This window comes from Diorhabda sublineata, chromosome 8 (genome assembly GCF_026230105.1).
Source record: "Diorhabda sublineata isolate icDioSubl1.1 chromosome 8, icDioSubl1.1, whole genome shotgun sequence".
NCBI lineage: Eukaryota > Metazoa > Arthropoda > Insecta > Coleoptera > Chrysomelidae > Diorhabda > Diorhabda sublineata.
In genome coordinates, this window is record NC_079481.1 from 4,340,849 (window position 1) to 4,367,798 (window position 26,950).

The 26,950-nt window shown below is 31.6% G+C and overlaps 1 protein-coding gene across 1 annotated transcript; it reads left to right on the forward strand.

Annotated features, from left to right (window-relative positions):
- The first annotated feature begins 1,581 nt into the window (after nt 1-1,581).
- LOC130447855 (serine protease 30-like) lies at nt 1,582-26,950 on the forward strand. Its single transcript, XM_056784892.1, has 9 exons — nt 1,582-1,648; nt 3,380-3,539; nt 4,232-4,370; nt 8,055-8,168; nt 10,236-10,385; nt 10,438-10,573; nt 20,242-20,416; nt 23,109-23,508; nt 26,795-26,950. The coding sequence occupies exons 1-9, from the start codon at nt 1,594-1,596 to the stop codon at nt 26,936-26,938; spliced, it is 1,473 nt and encodes a 490-aa protein (XP_056640870.1). The 5' UTR covers nt 1,582-1,593; the 3' UTR covers nt 26,939-26,950.

Consider the following 26,950-nt stretch of genomic DNA (forward strand, 5'->3'; position numbering starts at 1 on the left):
ACTATATAAATTGCGGTTATTGCATATTGTATATTTTAAAATTCCGAAACAAAAATATTGATAATAACAGCTATCATAAAATTATATCGTGAGTTCGATACTATAGCTAGATAACTGAAAATATTGTTATTGCATTCTTTATATATAGCATGTTTTTTTTTGAAGCAACCCAGTATAAAAGATGTTTCTACTTGATGTGTTTTATCGAGGCTATAATGTATTTGTGGAAACATAATTTATCTCAGATATCTAGTTTCAGAACTAACTTTTATTGCAATTCGTTTGAAAACCTCTCAAAGGGGGATGAGATTATTTTGAAGTAATGTTTATTTATTTTCAGATAGAAAAAGTAATCAAAATTCGGGAAATAAACTTTACAGTACTCTAAAATTTCACTCAGAAAAGAGACTGAAATTATACTTATAGTTTCATTATTCCTTTAACTCATCAGCGTCCTTGATCAGTGAAAAATTTTCGTAACGTCATCCGAATTCAAGAAAAAAGGGAGTTGAATACAATGTTGCTATTAATTGCGGCAAAATCATGAAAAATGTGCAAAATAATAGAGGTCACAAGCCCACGAAATTGGTAATTTTTACGAGTATATTTATTTTTTTATTAATACTTCGGAAGTTTATTTAATGGTCATGATTGTTGTTATATTGGGGATTGCAGGAGATTGATGATTCTGAAGATTCAAGAACGTTATTAATTGTGAAATTGAGAAGAATGATGTGATCGGGAGATCACATAGTTACTGAAAACATATTAAATTCTACCTTCGTCCACCAGCAGCGGAGGATCGCCGCTTGTTTTATGCAGTTTTATGAGGTTTCCGAAACATTATTATCTCATATAAAAGTCATTCATTTTAAATATCGTCTACTACTACTACTTTTAGTTGAAACTTGATGACCCTTAATAAACATGGTGGTTGGTTGTCATCAACGGTCGCTGAAGGGTATGTTGATGAATCGTCAACACACAAGAAAGAAATGCTAATACAGTGACTAGAACGTGTGGTAGTACTGAAATAACAGCGGATTTGCGACCTAGTTTATCAACGAGAGTGTGATGGCAGGAATATAATTTTAATACAAGCAAATTCAATTGATGTGTCATTCATACTATGCACATTCAATTGTATTTTTAATATAAAGAAAAAGAGACTTCATTGTATAATAAAATATTGTAAAATCAAATATATTTCTTTCCTTATGTGATTGTATAAAATCCGGTAAAAAAATAGTTAAAATTGAAAAGTAAAAATGTTGTACCTTTCAATAGATATAAAATGTCAAAAAAAAAAAACAAATTCAGTTGTGTATAATTGGATGTATACTACAAAACTTGTATAATTTCAAAATAAACATTCAAAAATCGTAAAAACATGCATCACTTTTCTGTGTGTCCAAGTTAAAACATCAAGATTACAATGTTGACTATATTAAACAATATTCATGTTACTCACTAATATTTTCTCATATTTTTCATAGTAACTTGATGTTTATTTAAGATAACAGGAGATGCTGGAATTATAAATCAGTAAAACAATACAAACAATGTTCAGTATCACTTAGTAATCGGTGGAGTATGAATTATTTAACTTATACCTGTGTAGTTTTCAATCTTTTAAATTTATCTATTAGTAAGTGAAAATTTATGTTATGTGTTTGTACCATACTCAAGAAAATTCTTATTCTCTCCATGAAGTACGTGAAGTAATGAAACAACGACTTTAAGTACAGTTAGCTCAGAATATTTATTATTAGTCTGTTGTGAAATTTAGGAATGCCTGAAGAAATATTAAAGTGTAATATCAAAATCACTTTGTTCATTAGTTTATTTGGTTCAGTGGCGTGTACCTAGCGGTTTTCAAAGTATCACCTAGTAACAGGTGTATAAAATACTTCAATTTTCAAATAGAAAGAAGTGAGTTACACGTTGGAGTGGTGAATTGTGGTAACTTGTAATGATAAGGGTCATTTTTCTCTTTCGGAAGAACAGAAAATTCTGAATCCTACAAAAAATTGAACCAAACTTGTAAATTTTTTTGAGAAAACTTCTGGCAAGTCCCTTTTATTTATTGATCAGAGTGATCAGATTTTTCCTCTATAGTATCTTCAGTAATAGGGAATAAATAAAATATTCTTAGAAATGAAAGGCAGCGGATTAAAAAGAAAGCTAAGAGTTTGAATACTTTTACTGTAATCTACTAGGTCCGGGTTAAACGAAAATAGCTCACATTTCCGAAATCCTTTTCTTATACTTCTAGGTGAAGACGAATTAGTTCGATCAAAAACTTCTTTCAAAAGTGGGAAGAAGGTAGTTATACTTAAAACGGAATTACTCAGGTTTCAACTGCTATATTCTTATTGTATTTTTATACTCTGCTCTTAGCGCCCTTACATTTGCAAGCTGCAGGATATGAGTAGTATCAGGTAGAAGGTCATAAAGTATTATTTTATTTTCACTGCAGAATTCGCTCATTTCGAAGGTTAAATGCGATTTTTAGCTATCTATAAGTAGCAATACGGACCGGGAAATTTTTTGTTCATTTATCCATTAATTTGAATCATATACCTCGTATCCATCCACTCTTCGATTTACCTAGAAACCATCCACTTGGCATACTATCAATAACCGCTTTAGGTGATTGTATATAAGGGAAAACCACCATAGGATATACTCCTCTTTTTCCGCCTGTAGTACTGTTATGGTCCCTTTTCCTTTCCCCAGCCTTCCAGCTCTTTGGGTACATTGAAAAGGATGTTTCATCGCAATTTATAATACTTGCAGAATTATCGAAAATGTTAATTAAGAAGAATTTTAAATCATTGAACCATTTTCGAATATGTTGTTTGGTTATTCTAGCGGGTGTTAAAGCTTCTGGTTCCTGAAAAAAGATCTTGTGTCGTTTTTAAGAAAATTTCTAACATTTTTCACCAGGTTTTATATTATTGAATAGTATTTACCGTTCTACATTGCTGTAATGAAATAGTGATGACATGTCCAGTTATTCCGAAAGAAAAGGCGACCATTTGCTTCGAAGTGCTTCGTGAGCAAATTTTTCTAGAATTCAACATAAAAAATGTCAAACTTTATGATGAAAATTTCATTTTTGACATATTCACATCATTGTTGCCATATTTAAAAACTCAAGTAGCGTATGAACGAAACATAATTGATTTTACAGCTCTACAAAATATCCATAACAACAAGGGATCAAAAGCTGTATGAATTGCTAAAAGATGGATACACAGGAAAAAGTCTCAATGCTGTTCGAGAATTTATGTAATAACATGAAAAAATGATTAAAGATCAAATATCTCAAGTTCTTCTCATACTGTAGAGTTAATTCAAATCAAACTATTCACAGGTACAATTCCGCATCTAGATGGAAGAATAATCGGTGGAGAAGAAGCAAACATCACTGATTTTCCATATCAAGTTTCGTTAAGATGCTTAGGCGCTCATAAATGTGGTGCATCTATTTTTCACCCTTCTTATGTTCTGACGGCTGCTCACTGTGTAGAAAAGTATGTACGTACAATATGTTTTCCGTTTTTATATAATATTCTTTTGAAACAATAATGCGATACTTAATGATTACAAATTATTCATTGTTTTCGTCAAATCAACATTCATGGCAAGCGAGTATGACCCAGGGATGACGAAACGTGAACATTTGCTCTGTAGGTACTCCCAGAAATTTGAGCGAGGATACAGATTCAAAAACTTTGACCTCAGAAAGTCTATTCCTCTTTCGTTTTGTCCTACTATCTTCATGTTTTTGGTTTTTCCTTAGTTTATTTCTACACCGAGTTTTCCTGATTCTGTGTCCAGTTTGTTGATTGTTAGAGCTTTCATTTGATCCATTATAATATTTTCATTATTCTTGTCTATTATTATTATTTAATTTTCATTATATCATTTCGTTTTCCAAAATAATACTAACCAGAGTTGGAGAGACCGTCTTGTTTGAATCCTTTGTTTATATTGATTTCCCCTGCTAGGCAATCAATTTGGCTTTCGTGTTTTTTAATACAATTCATGTGAATATCTGGGTTCCTTTAATGTTTCTATATCTTCTGTCTAATTATTGAGTCAAAGGCGCTTTTGAATTCTATGAAGAAATTCATATTTGTATATTATCCTTACTCAATTCAAGTTTTCATATGATTCCTAAGTTAATGAGAGATAAAGAAATAAACTAATCAAATATTTTCAGGGGATTAGCCATAAGTTATTCAATCCGAGCTGGAAGTAATTTCGTGTCCAAAGGGGGAACAGTGATTAATGTCTGTAAGGTGGAAATTCACGAGAACTACTCTGCAGAAACTATGGTTAACGACATCGCTGTACTCACGGTGAGCAATGTTCAATGTATATTGACTCTCTATTCACTTATACAGAGTTTCATAAAGTAATGTAAGTTGATGATATTTTCTATTTCACAAAAAAATGACTGACAAATTAATAAAAATCATTTTTTTCAACTCCAAGAAATTTTTTGAACATCCTAATTGAAAGAAAAGTTTTGTCACTACAACAATAACATTTGAGACACAAATCAGAATTAATATTAAACATCTTTTTAGAATAAAAGATTTTCACAGTGCTGTCGTCTATTAAAACGTTTCCAATGCACATTTGTTTTTGGATTGTTACGATTCCACAGTATTTTCTTGAAATGCAGTTTTTTAAATTGATGTACAGAGATATAATACAAAATTTTTCATAACGTCTAAGGATTCTTAATCATTAACCACTACATTTATTAAGCCATTACATCAAAATCTGATCGGTTCAATTAGATGTTTTGTTTCCTAATGAAAGCATATTTATACTTCACGGTGTTGAAAGAAGAATGTACGCAATATCCTCAAAATTTGATGTTTGGGAAGGAATATCGTACCTCCCTTTTAAATCAATGGCAACTTGACTCAAGAACAATATTTAGAAGTGCTCCGAAATAATTTTCGTACCAACTTATCCTGTTAATATGGTTTCATCAAGATGGATCATCGTCCTATTACCAAATCAATGTCCCAAATCGGTATATGGGAAGGCGTGGATCGATATAATGGCCAGGACAACCTCCTGATCTGACGCTATTAGACTGTTTTGTGAGGATATGTTGAAAGTATAGGGTACAAATCGAACTTTTCGACGATATAAAACGAATCATACTTGTGATTAGATAAGTCACGCGACGTGTAGACGACAATTCTATACTAAATGTTGCCAAGATGTTCGCCGCAAGCCTCCTGAAAATTATTTTGTTTTTCTTTTGCATTATCATGAAGTAATCAGTATTATTCATTAAGTTTGTAGTGTATTGTTCTGATTTTGCGATAAGAAATATTTTTTCCAATTTTAATTTTTGTGATAAATCTGAATTGTATTCAAACCTTTTGAATAGATGTGAAATATTGTACCGGGTGGGCAACTAATTATGGCCGGTGACCACATTGCAAAACCGGATATATATTACAATTTTTGAGAAAAACATATATTTTCAGAATTATAGGTTCACTACTAGAGGGCGTAATTAAAAAAATAAAATTGAAAAAACGTACTTTTTCAAGATTTATGGACGATAATCGAATTCTTCAACAAATTCCGCGCAGTTCTCATTACACAAGGCTTAATCTTTCCCATCAATTAAAAGGAGGAAAAGTGAATTCCTTGTTATGAAAAAATACCTATAAGTCTGGTTCTGCTTAGCTGATTTTTATAAACTTGTTGTTGGTTGAAAGAACTCTTGTCCAGCAATAGAAACCGTATAAATTGTGAACAATTTAATTAGGAACGTAAATGCTAGAGGGCGCTGTTTTATATATATATTATGATTTCTCTCGACAAATTTGAATATAAGCATAAGTTTAAGTAGGTATTCTTGAAGTTAATTTAATCATCATTTAAATAGCGAAAAATGCATGTCGATGTTTTTTTCGGTTACGAGATATTTCAAGAAATTTGTAAGGGGTGAGACTTTTTTTTAAACATCTATTAGGCTGGTGCGCCCCAGAAGGAAATTTGAAATGTATTCTTTATGGTAAGTTATTACATTGGCCTACCTGCAGTAATCCAAACTGTTCTCATAGATGGCGTTGTGTAAATTTGAAGCAAATATTACTTACACTGAGAACAAATCGTTGATAAACCAGGTAACTGAATATTATTTATAATTTGTGGCGCCTTACATGTTTCATGTCATATTCATTCAATCATATAATCTCTAGTCGTGAATCGATTGGTGTGAACGAGAACTTTTTTTCGGCCCCTCAAATGAAAATATAAGCAATTCAGTTATGTAGATATAAGTGGCCAGATAAATGAACTTACTCGTCCTATCCATTTATCAGGAATAATGTGCGTCATGTAAGAATAAATTACATCAATAGCTAAGGTTGGGTTTTCTAAAACAAGAGGCGATTCGTTTCTTAAAAACTTTATATAACTTTCTCCATTAACTGTATCATTGAAAAAATGGCACAATTATTTTTTCGGCTTGAAACCCGCACTACTCATCTACAGACCAGCAGCCCTGATGTTAGATCTCCTGCATCCATGGAAGATTCATTTCGGACCAGTAGTCCATATTATGGAGAATTACTATTACCATGAAACGTAACCTTATCTGCCCACAAATTTCGAGTGTATCATATTGAATCTCGAACATTCAGACTTTAATGTAGGACCATAATTAAAACAATATAGTATAATCAGTATACTATAAGTAGAAACGACAGCTTATTTCCAATATTCATTTGAGCGAACCGGCCTAATAGTTCAATTTATAATGACTTTCTTAAATTTATGTTTATTTTATTTATGTCTAGTATTTATGTTTCTATATTTATTGCTGAGAATTCATGTATTTTTGTATTTGGACAAAAACTCTTTAAAACAACATCAAGTTTATAAAAATCGGCTTGGCAGAATCGGAATTACAGGCATTTTTCGTAACACGGTTTCCACTCCCCCCTTTTGTTATTTGTTAAGATATACTGAAAATTGTGGAATGAAAAATGCAGCGAAATGTTGAAGAATTCAATTATTATATATATGCTATACATTTTTTCCCTAAAGCTGTAATAAAATCCGTTTCAGAGATATAGACGAACACCTTTTACAGTTGGCCACTGGGTACGTGAATTATGTCTAGAATTTTCTGAAGAATTACATCGCGAGCCTTTCCATTCAATCTGCTAAATAGTTTAGCATACCAATCTTCAAAATCTCCGACTTGATGTAGTCATGCTAATTTCCACCTGTTTTGGTTCAAAAAGTATACCGTTATTCACAAGGTATTGTGATTCTATGTAGATGATAAAACGTCTACCTTTAGCAAAAGCGTGTTTTAGTCTAATGGAAAGTCCTTCATAATGGATTGTCTGGGAGTCCTTGTCGACTTATTCCTTCAATCATAGTTTCGTTTACGTTAATACGAGTCTCATGTAAATTTTTTTCTCCTAAATATACACTTTGGTCAAAGTTAAATAAGTTTGAAATGGTGTAAATGAAACGCAAAAGAGGTGGTTGAAATTCAATGGTGAAAATTGAAGGTTTGATGAATACTCACACTCTAACAATAAATCCGTTTTATTGTTCAGTGTGAATATGGTTAAAAGTGGACTAGATACTAATCTAGTTGAATGTTCAGAGCACACATATATTGTTATCAAAACTTTACTCATAATATTTTTGTAGATGACAATACAATGGAAGAAAAGAGAGATTCGTGATGACTCAAATTAGCATCTTCAGATTCTTTTGAAACTAGAGCTACACAAGTTTTTTCTTTTTGTAGTTTATATTTCTCAATTACATGGAAATCATATCGAGTTTATCTTGAAGTTAACAGTTATTTTCGTGTATTTCCAATACTTATTTTGCCTAGAAAGTGTTATATAATCTTTTGGCACTGCGACTATTATACGGAGAAATTTTATGTATGGAACGCCTCAATTATCTCCGAAGCGGAACATAAAACTCACTCTGTATATCCATTAAAACTATGATTGATCATGAATATTTACTTTTAGCTGTGCAGTCCTATCACTTTCAGTGACTCCATTTTACCAGTAACATTAGCAAGTGTTACAGCAACGCCAGTAATAGGAAAAAGAGGTTTGGTAACAGGATGGGGCTTTACTGAGGTAAATTGTATATCTTTTTGATCATTTATTTAGAAAATATTCTCATCCAAATTGAATATATTGCAGAGTTTAACACTTCAAAAGTTCAATAAAGCAAATAGACACAAATTTCAGCTCGTTCACTATCGACTGTCATTTTCAGAACGACAATAAATTGCAATCAATCAGTTGTATAATGTAAGTACTAAACATCAATCAATAAAGATCATCTACAGAGATATATCACGTAATCGGATTTCGATATGAAATATTCCATGATATTTCCAACTCCTATTCTCAAATCTATACGAACTCACTCAAAAGTTATTTCTATTTTAACACTATCAAATGCTATACGAGGATTGCAAGCATATTTGTCTATGGGCAGCTCCAAAGACGTACGCAACTAAATTTAATAGATAATTGATTAACGCGTTAACATTTCGGGAGGGTTTCAACTCAAGCTCAAGACATTAAAAATTAGTTGAATATAAATAGTGCTTGAAATATTCATATGCACTATATGTATGAATCTAAATCAAAAGTAAACTAGAATGACGAGAATATGGTATGAAAAAACTTATCTCTGGCTCCTTTCGGTGCTCCCATTTCGTCTCCAGTCTTCTTCTTCTTCTCAGCATTTTCCTGTTACAGCATGGAATATTAAAAGAGGGGATGCTGAAAACGAAATTATAACAATGAGGTAGTATTTAAATGAAACAGTTGCAGGAAGCACGAACATTACTTTTCAAATGACTTCTTAAGAGAAAAATTTGTATTAGTAAATGTGAAACAGACGGATACCACGTAAAATAAACAGAAAATAAAGAAATTGGATCATTCAGATTAAGGGAGAAAGAAATAAGATACATCCGAAATATTTGCCGTTTTGGAAATAACGTCATCCACAGTCGTCATCATTTTCTTGCATTTCATGTTTCTAAATATTCACAATAATTTGTTTTTCGCCAACGTTAAAATGAAGCTTTTTAGTTCTCTTCTTAGGAATATACCTAATTTCACTGCAATACAATAATCCGATGCCGTCGAGGCTTTTCATTTATGGTATTTACGGTATCACTGATTCGGACTAATAACGATGCCGCGCCACGTTTCGCCCGGGATCTTCCCGTAATGATCACGCACTGATCATTGTTTTGATTTACTATTTTTCTTTGATCAACAAACTTAAAAACGGATCTTAAAGTGGATATGAATGCATGAATTATTACTCCCGATATCAACGTTTCGTATTTGTATGTTTTTATGGGTGTAACTGTATATTGGAACCTCAATTAAAAAGAATGAATACTAATAGTTCTCAAAGTAGATATAAATAGAGAGGAGGGGGGAGATTTTCAAGAACTGGAATTCACCATTGACAAAGATTTTATTGAGATACAAGAATTGTCGAAGAAGCTTAGCCAATAAGGACAATATCGTTAGATTTAATATAATAACACAATATTTTCAAGGCTTATATACAGCGTTACTGTATTAAATTCCTTGTATGAAGTTATAATTTGGTACGATTGTTATTACATGAAGAATTCGCCTTTTCATTATTATATTTTTAGCATTTTTCCCTTTACCACGATTGATACAATAATTATTCATTTATTTATTAAAGACATTTTGATATATACTAATACATATATGATTTTTTTTAAGTTCTTCCATTAGCTTCAAGTGTTAAAGTTTCAAATTCTAATTTCATGTTTCTCTTTTCTATCTTCTAACTTTTATTCATATTTGTCTTGATAGTGTTTCAACGCTTGGATAATGTATTTTTCCCAGATGCTTCGGTTTCAGACTTGATTTTTCCAAGATCCATCGCTCTAGAAATCTTCGTCAATTTAATTTTCGAAATATTATTTGAAAAATGATACTTGAAATATTCATTTTCTTATAGAATCGTTGTAATAGATTCATTCTCATTAATTTTCAGAAATGAAATGAAATGAGATTTTTTTGTACAAATGTCTTCTTTTAGACACTACTTTGTGAATTTCTCGCCAAATAATTTTCTATGGGCTATTTGGTATATAACAAGTTAAAAATCAGATGTATTTTTGTTTTTTTTTTCAGGAAGACGGTTCAGTAACTAGTTCATTAAAAAAAGTATCAGTACCTATAATCACAAATAGTCGTTGTCAAGCACTCTATCCGGATGAAAAAGTAACGGATGACATGATTTGTGCCGGATATATTGGAACAGGAGGTAAAGATGCTTGCCAGGTAAAACTCCTTTTAAATAATAAACAACTTAATAAACATCTACTTTCTACAGGGTGATTCTGGAGGTCCTTTAAGGGCCAATGGACAATTATATGGAATTGTGTCTTGGGGATATGGATGTGCAAGACCGTGGTTTCCAGGAGTCTATACGAATGTGGCTAAATATCGTAACTGGATCAGATCTAAAACAAATTACTAATTTGTCATTCTATAAATAAATTTGAATAGACGATTTATACATTTTATCACAAGATTTTATTTCATTCACCAATAAGTTTCACGACAAAGGAAGAGAAAGGGATCAATTTGTCTAATGGAGTATATTGATGTTAGAGAGTCTGTACATATAGATGATTATTTATCGTTAGGGAATAGAGCATTTAGAGCTTGGGGAATTGCATATGATTCTCTTGGGTAAAGCTAGCTAAAGATGGTAGACGATGCTGTTAGATGATATTTAGAGGCATGAAAATACAGAATTTTATTATAGTGGGTAGAAATTATTAATATTTTCAAATTGTTATTTTATTATATCGTTATAATGTTACACGCTTAAGGACTGTATTTTGCATGTATTAAATTTTAGTCAGGGATAGGGAGATAGGATTGGAGTCTAGAGCTGGAATTACTAGTGTCAGATGAACGATTCATCAAATGATAAACTGGATTGTCGACTTGAGCTAAAATCGTTCCACAGTATATCATGAGAAGTAATTGTTGTCTCAGCTATAGGAAAACTGATATCAATTGAGTTATTTGAAAGAGAATATAAATCAGAAGAAGGAAGAAATTTTAAAACAAAAAATCGAGGTGGCCACTAACAAAACAAGAATTGGAAGAGCTGCATTCATCCGCAATCGATGGTGTAATGCACACATGCGATTCCCCACGGAAAAATTTTCAGAAAATTTTCGATGGACAATAATTGATGGCAAATATTAATATTATTGGTTTGATGGTCCTCAAAGTCCATCTTTTGAACAATTATCTTCTGACAGACAAAGTACCCTATTAATACTATTGCTATTTATTGTTATTAGTGATGGAGAGTACTAGTGAAGAAAGTTTAAGCTGCAAATCAGAAGATGTTGTTGATTCGGCAATTGCAGCGACTATGAATCTTCTCCCTGAGAAATTAAGGAAACAGTATTCAAAGGAATATAATTCTTTTATGGAGTGGCGTTCTAAAAAATGCATAAACAGCTGCACACACAGAGTGTTACTAGCTAAATCCAAAGTTTTCAACACTTTGGTTGACTTATTCAAAACTGAAAGGCACCTAATGGTAAATAACGACTTAGACATCAGTAAATACTCGAAAATCATTGCATATTTGAAAAATAAATCAGTTGGCTAGAGACCCAAAAAATCTAAAACATTTGCCCGTGAAGAAATTAATAAGTTTCTGTTCCAAGCTCCAGACAATCATTATCTCATTCATAAGGTATGACAGCAAAACATATAAAATGAAGTGTAACGATATTAATAATACCGGAAATGTTTCAATTATCACAGTACCTGATATAAAAACTCATGTTCAACGTCGATTTACTGTTATTGGTGAAATATCTGACAATAGATTAAACTTGGTAAACATTTATAAAAAATATAAAAACCAACGACCCACAAATGTCAAAACAAATCATTTCTTTTTGCAGTATAGAAATGGAAAATGCAAAACTCAAGTTGTAGGTATTCGAATTTATCTCATCTCTATTAGTGGATTCAACTAAAGAAGCACATTGGGTGGAAATCCAACACAGTTGCGAAGGGTTACATAAACGACTCAATGAAAAACAAAATGGATTCCGCAATGAAAAAATTTCAACAGGAACAACTAGTTCGTTTTGTCGAATTTTTTCAAGTCAGAACTCAGAAAAAATGTTAAATGCATAAATAACTATTTCATGTTATTACAGAGACATATATCACAAATGAGGACAATGAAATAGATAAAGATGTCATCGATGTTATTAGCGATATCTCAGATGAATCTAATAAAGATTAATTTTTTTCATGTAAATACAAAATTTTTTCTATCTTATGTTACAAAAAGGAAAACGAAAAAATGACAATTCTTGTCCGACTAGAGATACAAACCTTTTTTGTAGAACATTGTTTCATTTGGACAGAGAAGTCACTGACCCATTATTCAATATTTTTGTTCTGCAGTTAATAATGAGAAAAAGGGTCTTGTGGTATTAAAAATTTCTGAGCGTAGAATCGAGATAACGTACCATGTAATTTGTAGGAGAATGTAACTGTTAAATTATATAAATATTAACTAAGTGGAAAAAATCAGTTGACTACTAATCATTCATCATGATCTCGTTATCGATACATGTTGGGAGGAGGGGGACTCTTTGATCAAACCATACATTTTGTTGGACAAAAATTTTTTCGAATAATTCCGATCATTATCAGATTTTCCAAAAAAAATACGGTTAATAATATTTTTGAGAATTATCGAGTAGCATATTTTATCTCTGCTACCCCTGTTATTTACCACAATAGAGAATTTTCATACAGGAAAAAGTTTAATCCAAATGAGCTAGGGATCCTGTACTATTATACGTATTTTGCTACATTAGCCAAGTCTTTCATACAAATTTATTCAAGGAACTCGGCTCCTAAGTACAAGTAACCAAAATTTCACCTAGTTGAAATGCATTTTACGTTTTATTTTGCAAATTTTTTACTTATTTACAAGTAACAAAAGATGGAAGGTAGATTGATTTCTTCATTTTGAGTTATTTGTGGAAAATTGATCAAAAATATGCATTTTTCGTAACAAAAATTCAAAATTTAAATCACTAATAAGTCATACCGATTTTTCAAAAAACTCCATTGATTAATTTGTACTTAGAATGATGATTTTTCGATTTCTAGGGTTAGTTTAAGCACAAAAATTGGAGTGGTATTCACCTCCAAAGAAATAACGGGTATCGGATAGGGTAAACTGAGAATGTATTTAGTCTCTACTCTTGAAATTTATGAAATTTGCATTTGAAATGTAAAAACCTTTGTTCACTAGACTACTTGTACTGCGTGTATGAAGAAAGTTGAAGAGAGATAAACAGCATCTTTAAGCAAACAGAAACGGAGCTTGACGTTCTTTCAATCAACAATAATTTCTAATAAATTCTCAAACCACGGTTTTTGAAATTCCTATCAACAAACCTGTTTGTTTAAAAATGCAATTACCTGTTCAATTCCTCTCAATACATCTAGTTAGATATCCACAAACAACCCAAAGATCCCATCCCAATACGTTAATGAAATTTCTATTCTATTTGAAATGAATTAGTTACCGAGTTAACGCTAAGTTAACATCCACATCCGCAATATGCTTTCAACTGATCTCCATTCCCACTATAAATAATAGAAGTAGACAGACCAACTTCGACAAATTATTCACACGACGAAAGCTTGGCCTGTATTACATCAATTATAGAATCCTAGATAAAACAGAGGATGTGTTGAGTTAGAAACTATAATCAAATTGATGGGAAACGTGGTTTTAAATACTGGAATGCTGAAAAGATTTCATTTTGCTAAGGGATATGGCGAGTATACCTAGATAAACACATACGATGCTTATCGGTTACTTCTAAAAAAACTGAAAAGTTCGCTAAGTACCAGTAATAGAAGAAGAGTCAGTGACCAATTTCAGGTGGTCATTTCAATAATCACGATATTTTCTATACTGAATCCTCTATACCTCTATCTTTCTGGCAATTTGTAGATCTCATCCCAAAAGAACTGCGCCGGCTTGGCAGCCAAGAATGAATCAAGTCAATTTTTTATATCTTCCTCTGATGTAAACCGTTTTCCAGTGAGGGCGTTTTGCATCGACCGGAACAAATGGTAGTCAGAATGGGCAAGTTCTGGGCTATAAGGCGGATGAGATAAAACTCCTCATCCACTGTTTTCCATATAGCTTTTAACCGAAATAATAATGTGGGGCCGAGCGTTTTCATGATGTAAAAGTATTGCCTCGTGTCTGGTCGCATATTTCGGGCATTCTTCGGCTACTGCTCTCTTCAAACTGATTAATTGTGTTTGGCAGCGTTCTCCATTGATGGTTTTACCCGGATTTAGTAGCTCATAATACAACACACTTTTCTGATCCCACTAAATAGAGAGCATTACCTTCGCCCCTTGGATATTGGCTTTGCCGTTGAATTGGCTGGTTGGCCAGGTTTCACATATGATTTTTTGCGCTTGGGGTTGTCGCAATGGATCCATTTTTTATTACCAGTAACAATCCGATGTAAAAATGACTTTCTTCTGTGGCATTCCAGCAGCTCTCGACTTGAGTTCATGCGTTCCTTGCTTTTGAATATATCCAGCAGCTTTTAAATGTTTCGAAATGGCTGCTTGAGTGACACCCAAAGATTCTGCGAGCTCTTCTTGTGTTTGGCAACAATCTTCATCGAGTAATACTTCCAGTTCTTCATCTACAAAATTTTTGCTGCCCAGGACGTTCATCGATTTCCAAGAAAAAATCACCACTTGTAAATCGCGCAAACCACTTTTGGGACGTTCGCTCAGCTAGAAATGTTCACTTCCACCAAAATATATTGTGGTTAGGTTAGGTTAGCTTCGTTTACGTATACGATGACTTTCGGCAGCAAACTAATGAAAAATAACTCCCCGCAAAAACACGTTCAACGCAAGTTCAGAATATTGGAACGATGTATACAAGTTACGCCATCTCTTATAAAACCGCACGAATTAAGTTATAGACCCCTGAAAAGGCCAATTATTGAATTATCACTATCAATAAGTTCGCGCAACCTTATAATTGCTATTTTCATCGTTAAATTGAAATTATAATTTTCGGAAAACCAAACTTTTTTGTAAATTTCCTTCTCCTACCAGCTTACCAGGTTTTCAACTTTACACTACACTATTAGAAGTAATGTGGACAAAATTCCAAGTTGAACATACTACGAGTAACTTTATAACTATTAAAAATTTCAATCAGAATACCGGATTTGATTGCATCAGACTTCTGCTTCGAAGAAAAGATTAAAACAAAACAGTGAGAGTCACGTAACGGACATTTCTATGAAGTTTCTAAACAAAGTTTAAAGATTATCAAAGTTCCACTAATCCGCTCAAATCACGGTTGGATTTTATTGGTAACAGTAGTTGAAGTTATATATTCTTGGAATATTATTAAGTTACTCTTCCAACAAATCCGTACTTTGTTAGAGTGAAGCTTAACTATGTTTTATTGCACTGATGTCGAGGAATTACTTCCCTTATTAATATTCGTTAAGGTTCGAGACAACATTCCTGTCAAGTTGATTAAGATTTTACAAACTGACAGAATACAGGCACTAACAAATCTATTATATATATGACAGAGAAAATTCCCATATGCAAAATGGTTCATGGAGGATTTTTCTTGAATCAAACTAATCAGTCAGACAGAATATGCTGAAGTGGAAAATCGGAAAACTCTAAAAAGGATTGGAATTCATAATTACACTACTTTAGATGGATGTTTCATTGATAAACATACATGGGGATTATTTTTACCTTGAAGTTTTAATGGTGTTGTGGATTGAAGATACAAAATAATATTGTATAAGAGCTTTTTTGCAATGCCAACGTTTTGATCCTATATTTGATCTTTCTCTAGGCTAAAAATATGGTACATTATAATTCCAAGGTTGTGGAAGATAAACAAGCAATAAAATTGTAAACCTTGAAAGTAAAACTAAAATTAGATAAGTTTAGTGTGATAACTTCCCAAAATTCATTTTCAAAAATTTTATTAATACAAAAAAACACAGTTTACAATTTTATAACCGAATGTACTGAATTAATTTCCCGATTGAGAATGAATAATAACAGAGGTATTTTTCGGATCCTGTCTCGTGGTTTCTTTTCTTACTTCAAGTTTATTTTCTTGTTTTCTTCAACTTTTGGTTTTCTTAAAAGTTTCCTCTTAATTTTTTGATTCAACCAAAATATTGAAACAAGTACACAAATTATTACCATTATTAAAAATAGTCCAACTGAAACATATTTCATAAAATTTCTCAAAGTATATTTTACTTAAATTTGTCAATTTATATATTTGATTGTCTGAAAAATTAAAATCTAATTATGATAAAATTATGTATTTTACTTTTTTAATTTGTATGTTTGTTGAAAAAATTTCATTTTCTATTTAATTACTGCAATTTCTTCAGATTCTAATGATAATTGATAAATGTTTAATTTCTAAATAACGATCTGAAGTACATTTGGATAACATTTTAGTGTTGATATTTGGAATTAATAAAACTTCACTATTTGTCACTTGTTCTGTTATAGTTTCTTGAAGATTCACATTACTAACAAAACAGTTTGTAGGAGAGCGGAAATTTGAAAGTTCTCTAGTACAATTGTCTTTCAGCATAAATTTTGCTTTGCAATATTTGTTTTCCAAAACGGGACACTTTTTCTTAATCAAAATAACTTCTAGATTCTCGGCCAAATAAGTTAAGAAGGAATAATTTTTTTATGATTTTGGGTGACGGGATATAAATTGAAAAATTCAGTATTGAAATATTTTATCATTTCCACAATTTCTTGACTAGATATTACTGAGCTATAGATTGTATTCAATTTAGAAAATGTTATTGCGTTTTCAATATTATAATTAATGTAATTGAGTTTTGACAATCCAGATTAATTTGTGAAATTGTATCATAAAATGTAATGAAATTATTTTAAGTTATTATTTCATTTTCATTCTGAAATTTTTGTTGAGATTATAATTATCAATTAATTTTTTATGTAATGATATTTGTAGATCTACTTCATGAATTATTTGTTTTTGATTTGTTGATTCATCGCGTTTTCGTTTCGTTCTCCATCATCCGAATCGAGAGTTCCAAAAAGTCATTTGTCTATTTTTCCCACAGTATTTATTAAACTTCTTCCAAATCTAATATTGGGATAAATATTTTCTGATTTTCTACCTAAAGTGATAATTGAATTTTGTAATCTGCTCATCATTTTTTCAGCCAAGTAATATATAAAACTATGTTTAGAATTGATAAGTCTACATGGTCCTACATTTGCTGGTAACAAAAAATTATTTATTTGTGTGATTTCTACATCTTCTGATAAATCATGAGAAATATTATCAGCGTTGCCAATTTAATTGCTCTGTAACATTTTTTTTAGATCTAGTTTTAGGTTTTGTAATTATATTTTCATGATAAGTTCTTTTGTTTGTTTCTAGAACTATACTAGAGTTTTTAATAATTTCGGCTTTCTTAAATTTATGAGCTTTTAATAGTTTAATGGTTTATCTCAATTTCCAGCAAAATTACTAGTCCTATGGAAAAAAGTAAAATGACAAAAAGTTGTAGGTAATAAAAATATCTACAACTGATACTTTTCATGTCGTATTCTGTACACAACTTAAATCATAGAATCGTTTTTTCATATAATTTTTGTCAAACGTTTTCCATTTTATAAATAATTTTGTGGAATTTCGTACAAATTATTCAATATATTTATTTTTATATTTTTATCAGTCTATGATAAAAAGATAAAATATGTATGAGATAAATCAACAAACCGGTAGCTGTGTATTTTACAGTATTACTTCAGATTCTAAAAGTGTATCGATATAATGAGATTTTTTTTGACCACAAATCTTTTGTATACCATATATTTCATCAAATGTGAGTATTGTATTAAAATTGTCATATCAATTACTATTTATACGAAATAAAAAGGTGAAGACAATAGATACCTATATTTAATTAGTGTCATGTAGGTCATAACTAACACAAATGAAGTAATTTTACACGTTATGACTAGCTTTGTAAGTTAAACACTATAGGTAGTTTATTTATTATCATTTATTACGAATACCAACATGATAATTTTCCTATCCACACTACCCACGTTATTCAACAATGATTTTGACTAAACAATATTGAGACTTTACCAGAACCGGTGGATAGTTCTAATGTAAATACCGTTGAAAATTTACTGGGTTGATTGGTGGAAAAATTCACAAAAAGAATTTTCGTCCCAAAAATCGAGAAGATCTATGAGAAGCCATTGAAACAGCAGGAAACGACTTATTTTAAACGAAAATAAATGTCGGAATTCATTTCAATTCATGCTAACAAGATTAGAAAAAATTATTTAGAATAATGAAGCTCAAATTAATCACTAAAAAATTTGTTCTCTGATTCAATTATTTGTTGTCAAATATTTTAAACATTTGCTCTATTAGCTAGTGGTTTATCTTCATTAGTATTACTTCTATTCTGTATTTTCAAAATTTATTATGATCTCTTCAAAAATTTAGTGACTAATAATGCGCTTGTATCATGTCGTGAGAAGTCTATCCGGCGAATCATTGCCGGGGTCTTTACTTTACCGAAAAGTAACCGGACTCGCTTTTTCAATGCTTCCGTAGCTCTGTTTGACAATTTATGGGAAGACCCCATAGTGCCACCTTCTTTTTTTCATTGTAGATCAATATGAGCATTTTTTCGATTGCGCAAGGAACACTTTCGACCAGGTGTCTGTATCAACTCAAGCTCTTCTATATCGATTTAGAAAGATGGATCAAAAAGAAAATTAGTTGTTGTAGATACAACGGCTAAAAGAGATTTCTTTGTATCAGTGAGTGATAGAATTATTGTGCTTTAGTAGTCTCCAGAAGGAAAAAAGAATATACAAATTTATTGGTTACAAATGACTCACTAAAAATAAAAGTCAATGTCTTCTATCTCGAGTATAATCTGTCTCCTGTGCCATATGACACCAGCTACCAACTCTGATATATCACTCTATGTACTATGCTCACGTCTGACATATTTTACGAGGGCCACTAGCTATCTTGTATGTCATTTGTCATATGTTCTATGCTCATATCTGTCATATGTCATAGGTGTCACTATCCGTGGATCACCTAGAAGTTTAAATTTGGTCATGATTACGTGAAATGTTGAAGATATCTAACGAATAAGAATTGATTTAAAAAACTGTTCATTCAAAATTTGGTCTAATTTTGATGTATTTGAGAAAAAAGCAAGACCTCTAAAAAATAAAATAAAAAAATAATTGAACTCAATTTAACATTTCTTTGAAAATCTACATGCTTCTCCTCATAGTCGGACATGATTTTAAGATGCAATGTATCTTTCATTTTGAGAGTATAAGTTTTAGCTACGTTTTCCGCTTTTTAAAGTTTTCCCATCATTCTGTTTCAAATCATCATCTCATTATCAATTAACCATACTCTTTAAACATATATGAATCAGCATAATTAGTTCCTTTTTATATACTGTAGTAGATTTTCATGGTGAAATGTCACTTCAGATTCAAAAAAAACTTATTCTCATTTTTCTCCAATATTCCGAGATCTATGTTGAAATTTCTTCTAATTCCTTTCAATTTCGTCATCTAAGTCGCAATCTTCAGATGATAATGTTTATAGTTCACTAAATTTTTCTATCCACTTCTCGATCGAGTTAATTTCTCCTAAATTAATTGTAAAATAATGCATTCTCTGTCTGTGTTCTTTTTGTGTTTAATAGACTTTCATTTTATGAAACATCGAGCCTTTATACCCATCCAACCATTTTTATTAAAGGAGATATAATCTACCTCTGATATTGCGGGTTTATTTGGCGAGATGACAGATAATGTGATAATGTGCACCGGGGTATGCATTTCGAACCAAAATTCTTCACATTGTTACAAAAAAAAAATGAATCTCATAATTTCAAATGTTAAACCTATAATAGTATCAATCACGATTCTTTTTAATTCAGTTTTCATGGGAAGAAAATATTTTTAGAGCTGTCGTAATATTTTTTAGGCTCTTCGACACCTTTGAACATCAGTGAATATCACCTAGGAATTGTTGGAGGTCAAAATGCTTGGATAGAAGATTATCCCTATCAAGTATCAATTCTTTATCAAGGTTCTCATGGTTGTGGGGGATCTATAATTGATGAAAATCACATTTTAACTGCTGCACACTGTACATATAAGTAAGGAAGCTTTTTAATTTGGATTAGGCATAATAATTATTTGCTACAGACACATTTGACTTTTGTATTTAATATTTCATCCTTTCTAATTATTGATCATCTGGTTTGTTTCAAAATTCAAAATTCTTTTAAAGTAGTAATAGAGAGAGCTTGACTATGTATAACTGGTAGATTTCGATCTCAAATAGATGAATACTCTCTTGTAAAGAGTATATATCCTGAATAAAAGACTCGAAGAGAACTTAGGTACAGCACATTTCAATCCTATTACTATGATTTTATATGAGGATGTTGCCAAGCTAGAATTATCTCGCTAAAGCATGGACATACAAGCCCTTCATGGGACCCGAAGCCTTCTGTGATATCAGCAACAGATCAATGTCAAAAGCACTGGAAAAGAAGGTAGATAGGAGCAAAACCAATTATTGGGACAACCTACAGGGGCTGAGAGAGGTACAGACTCTTCTGGGAAACTATAACCTGAGCAGATCTGCTAAATGTATTAACCTAACCTCAATAAACACCTGAAGACGCTAGACATAGCAGATAATACGGCGTGTCGATTTTGTTGCATGAAGGACGAAGCCCCAATTCACATTCTCTCGAGTGTGAAACGCTAAGCAACTCTAGAGCACTACACTTGGGAGCGCTCGAAATAGAAGACGAAGATCTCTGGCAATTGAAACCGTCTCACATTTTAGACTTTTAAAAACAGTGGGATCAACGGATTAGCTGTAAAGAGTGGGTTCTCTAGTATCGCAGCAAGAAAGGGAGACATAATAGATCCTTTGGGTTGCAGTGTATATGAGAATTCAAATCTATATATTCATACAAGCTAGAATTTCTTATTCAAACTGAATGTTTGGGATTTGAGTTCAATAGACTTATCTGTCATATTACAAATTAGCAAGGCGTATAATCCTCTTTCCACCCTATATTCTCAATGAATATACGCCACTACACTTATTAATGAGGCAAACCAGTTCTTTTATAATGTGATTTGTTTATTTTCTAAAATAATTTAGAAATGGGATTTGTTCTATGTGAAATCCCAATGATGGTCAAGTTTTTTTGGTTGGTGGCTATGAAAATATGCAAGGCACGTTTGTACAGGTGCTTTTCAGAAACTCCAAGTGTTGATATGATGAGGATATTCAAATATACGTTTATATACATTATGTATTTGAAAAATTTTTACATGGTCGTCTGAATCCATTTTGGCATTTTTTTAATTTGATGAAAAGATGAGTTTTAATTCATAATTGTTCGCTTATAACTGTGCTCATTTGAATTTGGTGTGAATTTTTTTCGTCAGACTCGTGGCTGATGAATAAAATAATGGTTCAAACACATGCAAAAGTGTATTGATCTCAATTAAGAATATTTTGAACTCATTATGTATTTTCGAATGAAGAAAATATATAACTAATGGTATGTGAACGTGTGAGGTAGTAAGTCTTACTCATCGTTTGAAATCCAGCATCCAGAAGAATATTAAGTATCGACATGAATGAATGGATTGACTTATTCTTGGGCGACTGTAATTTAATGGTAATCCACAGAAATTTTAGATTGAAAAATATCAATTTTTCCTATTTTTTGCCTTTTGTTAATCCAGACCTTGGAAGAGGCATTGAATTTCCTCTTGTTATGTTAACAAAGACATCTTCCAATGGCAAATCGTATGAAGCTACCACTAAAAACTCTCTGAAAGTTTACTTTCAGTCACTGAAGAAGGTAACTGGTTTTCGAAACGCGCGTCAGACAGTATAATTGTGGTAATGTAAACAGTATGTTCTGTCTCAACTCAAATAAATCAGAGCTTACTATTTAAAGATAATCTTATTTGAAAATGTCATATTGGCAGCTCTATCTCCTCTAGTTTTATTTGAATGTCCTGCGAGCAGCGCATCTTGATTAAGTTATGTGCGAAATTAGGAACCGAAATTATCGGTAAATTATTAAAAGTGTTTGGTGATTATTATAAGCCCCTCGAAAGTGTTTGTTTTTGCATAAACTATTCAAGGGAGACGCTGAAAGTGAAGAAAACCAATCGCAATGAAGGAGACCGGTCTGGGTGTGTACTAACAAGAACAAAAATAAACTTATAAGGTGAATTAATGGTTTTGATCGGGTAGGTAGTAAGCTTAGTTGCATTTTCACGTGTGATGAAGGTTGATTTTATTATAACGATCTACAACAGACATATTGATTCAATAGTGCTATTATCAAATGATTTATGTTCAGAAAAATGTTTCGTGAGCAAGTTGATACTGAAACCGATACCCTCTTCTTTGATATCCACGGCTTTTTGTATGAGAAAGACAGACCAGACCGTAAATCAAGAAATAGCTAAGTACTTGATACGCGAATAATTGGATGCTGCATGAAGAAAATGCACCTTGCCGCAGCGCAGTTTTTAGTTTTTCAAAAACAGTCCGTTGTTACCACAGTCACCTTATTCGCAAAATCTATCACTCTGCGCCTTCCTTCTTGTCTCCGTAGTCGAAAAGTCGTAAATGGAACGGTGCTGTCGGATGCTCCAATCAAAAACTTAAAATCGCTGCAATTCCTAGCAAAAACTTTTTACTTAATTGTCATACATTGTATGAAAAACCTGATACATTTCATTTATCAACTATGAATGATAATTGAAAATATCAAGAATAAATGAAAAAACGTTCTGTTTTAGTGTTGAAGAAACAATCCTCAGCGTTAGAGTGGGATCGTCTTGGAGAAACGAAGGAGGAGCAGTTTATGATGTAGGAAAAATCGAAGTCCATCCCGATTTTGATGATCTAACTTTCGACTACGATATAAGTATCCTTAGACTGACAACGTCACTTGATTTCGGTAAGGGAGTACAACCAATCACTTTAGCTACGGCAGGTACCCAAATCGATGATAATTTGGATGGCTATGTTACTGGTTGGGGAAAACTTGGAGAACAGGAGCCGATGTCCAATCAATTACAAGTTGTCGAATTACCCGTTATTTCAACACAGACTTGCAGTCGCTATTATCCAACGGGATTCATAACAGAGAGAATGTTTTGTGCAGGATATATTGGAGGGGGAAAGGACACATGTGATGTAAGCATGCTTATTTCAAATAATATTCTAGTGATGACATAATTAGATACGTTTTATATTGGTAATTAGTAGGAGCACTTGTATATATGGTACCAATATCCCAATATCCATTCGTTTACCTTGTCAATCTTACATGTGCTTCTAATGTCCTCGCTTTTCTCCCTGTCAAAAAGTATTTTACCAGCGATCTTGAGGTGGTTTCCAATATTCTCTTTGTGTTCGATGTGTCTGGTCTGGTTTCCGCTGTATATGTTAATATAGACCGGATAACAGCCTTGTAGATTCGGAATTTGGTCTCGATTCCCATATATTTGTTTCGGAAGATTGTATCATTCAGGTAAGCTGCGGTTCGCGCTGCTTTTGCCGCTTGATTTCTTTATTTCATTAAGCTCCATGCTATCAATATGACAATTGATTAATGAAAAATGTTCTGCTCTAACTGTTCCTAAAATAGTATGTAAAATAGTTAAATAACAGTTGTTTGGGGGGGGGGGATGTAGGATAGTTATAAATTATATTTCATTATCGTTGAACGACATATTATTCCTTCTTGTTATAACGTCTCTAATGTCAATATATTTTGATATTCCCATGGAGTTTATCAGATGTTTCCGATTATCACCCCAAATGAACGTAATCTTCTCAGAAATGGCTACCGCAATAATTACATCATCATTCAAAAAGAATCTGATCACAAATTAACCTGCTTGCTACCCCAATAATTATATCATCACGAAATTCAATTCGTTCCTGATTACCTGAAGTTAATTCTCTTTTCCCGTTTCAGTAATTACTTCACAAATAAATTAACATAATCAAAATTCCGTGCCAACTTCTTTCCGTGACAGTAATAACTTCTTTTGATTTATGCTATGAAATTGTTACTATAATTGTTTGTCTCTCCCAAAAGTTTCCACTGTTTCTATGTTTAATGATCCGTACAAATAAATAAGAGGTTTGTTGGAACTGACAATTTAATGGTTATAGTCTAATTAGTAATTAATTTTTTGATATAATGGAACTGGTTGAAGGAATGTTTATTTGTAATTACTGAGTAAATCATTGTTTCCAGATCACGTGAATAAATGAAGTAATATATTAAATTATTAAATATACTCTCATATAATTGAATACATTTAAATACAGGGTGTCCCATGACGAGTTAAGACTATTTGTTTATGGCAAAATACTTATAGTAAAATCATCAAATTTCTACGTTTGGGTTTTCATATACTGTTTTCAAATAGAATATTTTCAAAGATGGCCGATTCTACCGGAAGTCGAGTGTAACAACGTTATTGTCAATGAAACACCCTGTATATTAATACTTTTTTGAAATCTATTCATTTTTTTGTAAAAAATTTGACCCTTGCAGACCCTTAAAGATACGAACATGGTTTCTTTTCGATTGCTTTTAGCAATGTCATACGTATTTGAATCTATGTTAAAAAATTTTCCATTTTATATACAGGATGTGTATAAGAAGTTCTCAAAGTTTAACTTCATAAATATCAAATTTCTCCATTTTTTAAAATAGAACCACCCAGTTTTCTCTATTTTAATACATTTAGGGGTGAAAACTAAAGCAAATCCTTGTATATTTTCTTATACATAAACATTACCGTTATCCAGATATTAATATTTTCTGTGAATTTGTAGAGATGCGGGTGTGGTCTAAATTTTATTTTGACCCGTTGATAAAAGTAATAAGAAATAAAAAAGTATTTTTTTATCTTGTCAACGTCTGTAAAAAAAATCAAATTGTATTTGCTAATTCTATTTCAACTTTTAGTCGTTTCCGAGATATTTGAGGTTTTAAATGATTTATTCTATTTTTCAACAAGTTTTAATTTTTTATGTATACTTTTAGTAGGTTTTGTGATAAATGACACTTATTTAACTATCATTAGTCAATTGTTGATAACATTCAAAATCGTTAAAACGGCTTGTTCTCAATTTACTAACGAAAAAAATAAAATTATTAAAAAATAAAATTTAGACCACACATCTACAAATTTCCAGAAAACATTTAATATTTTGATAAGGGTAAGGTTTAGGTATAGGGAAGTATAAATGAATTTGCCTTATTTTTTACCCCTGAATGCATTAAAATAGAAAAAACCGGGTGGTTCCATTAAAAAAAATGAAGAAATTTGATATTTATGAAGTTAAATTTTTCCACATAGATTCAAATAAATCTCAGTTATTGAAGATTCTCAAAAAATCTTGATATTTGAACTTCTATGAAAAAATTTTATTTCATACATCGAGACCATTTTATTTGATTCTAGCGTATATTATTGGAATAATTATCAATATTCCTGAGCTGCTAAGAAACCTCATTATCACTATAAATGAAATTCTCAAAAAATCTTGATACGTGAACTTGATTAAATCCAATGGTGTGCGCTAAGCTCACCTTTTCCGGTTGTCTGATAACTAAGTTATATTTCCGGCAAGACGTTGTTATCCATTTCTTTCCAACAACTTTGGTTGTCTTATTAAAATGATTTAACAAAAAAGTTGATCCAACTGTTTTATTTTTATTTATTAAATCAAGTTCTTGCTTTAAATCAACGACGGTCTTAAAACGACCTAAAGATGTGGGAATATGTCCTGATTTCAACAGTTTCCTAAGTGTTGCTTCATTATACCGCTTACAATCTTTTGGGCTGTCCTTTGTTAATTTTTTCTTTTATTTCATCCAAAATTTTCTGTGTAAATATCAATTTTCGGTCACTTTTTCTCTTATAGAAAGAACAAAACCTAAAAATAGTAAAACGTGAGAAATAAACATCCAAGAGAACGCACGCGTACTCTTGGAGAAGTTGCGGATTCTTGGATTTCATTCCATCTCGAATTAAAACTGAATTATCGACAATAATTAAGTCTATTGGAGCGTGGAGCGTGGAGAGATCAAACTAAAGATACACCAGCTCCACGGTTCTAGGTAACGACGCAAATATAACCTTTTATTGAACTTAAACTAGTGATTTAAAGGCATAAAAAGTTATAATTAAGTTAGCCTAAATCTAAAAATATTAATAATTTACTTTTGGCTGAACCGATTTCAGTAGAATTTTTGATATAACTCACCTTTGATATGAGAAAGAGAAAAACGAACTAACAAAAATAATCAGGTAAACAAAAACGAGGGCTATCTACACTCGTGTCCAAATGGTAACGTTACGAGTTAATGGGTTTAATGAGAAGGAGTAAACCAAATTCTATTTCTTTGAGATTATTCATGTTCTAAATAATATTTTCATTTTATTTTTGTTTCTAGGGTGATTCAGGAGGACCAATTGTAGTAGCTGGAATACAAATCGGAATAGTTTCTTGGGGAATAATATGTGCAGCGCCCGATGAACCAGGAGCGTATAGTAAAATTCCTGAACTAGTTGACTATATAAACTCAATAATAAATTAGTTTTTTCCATTA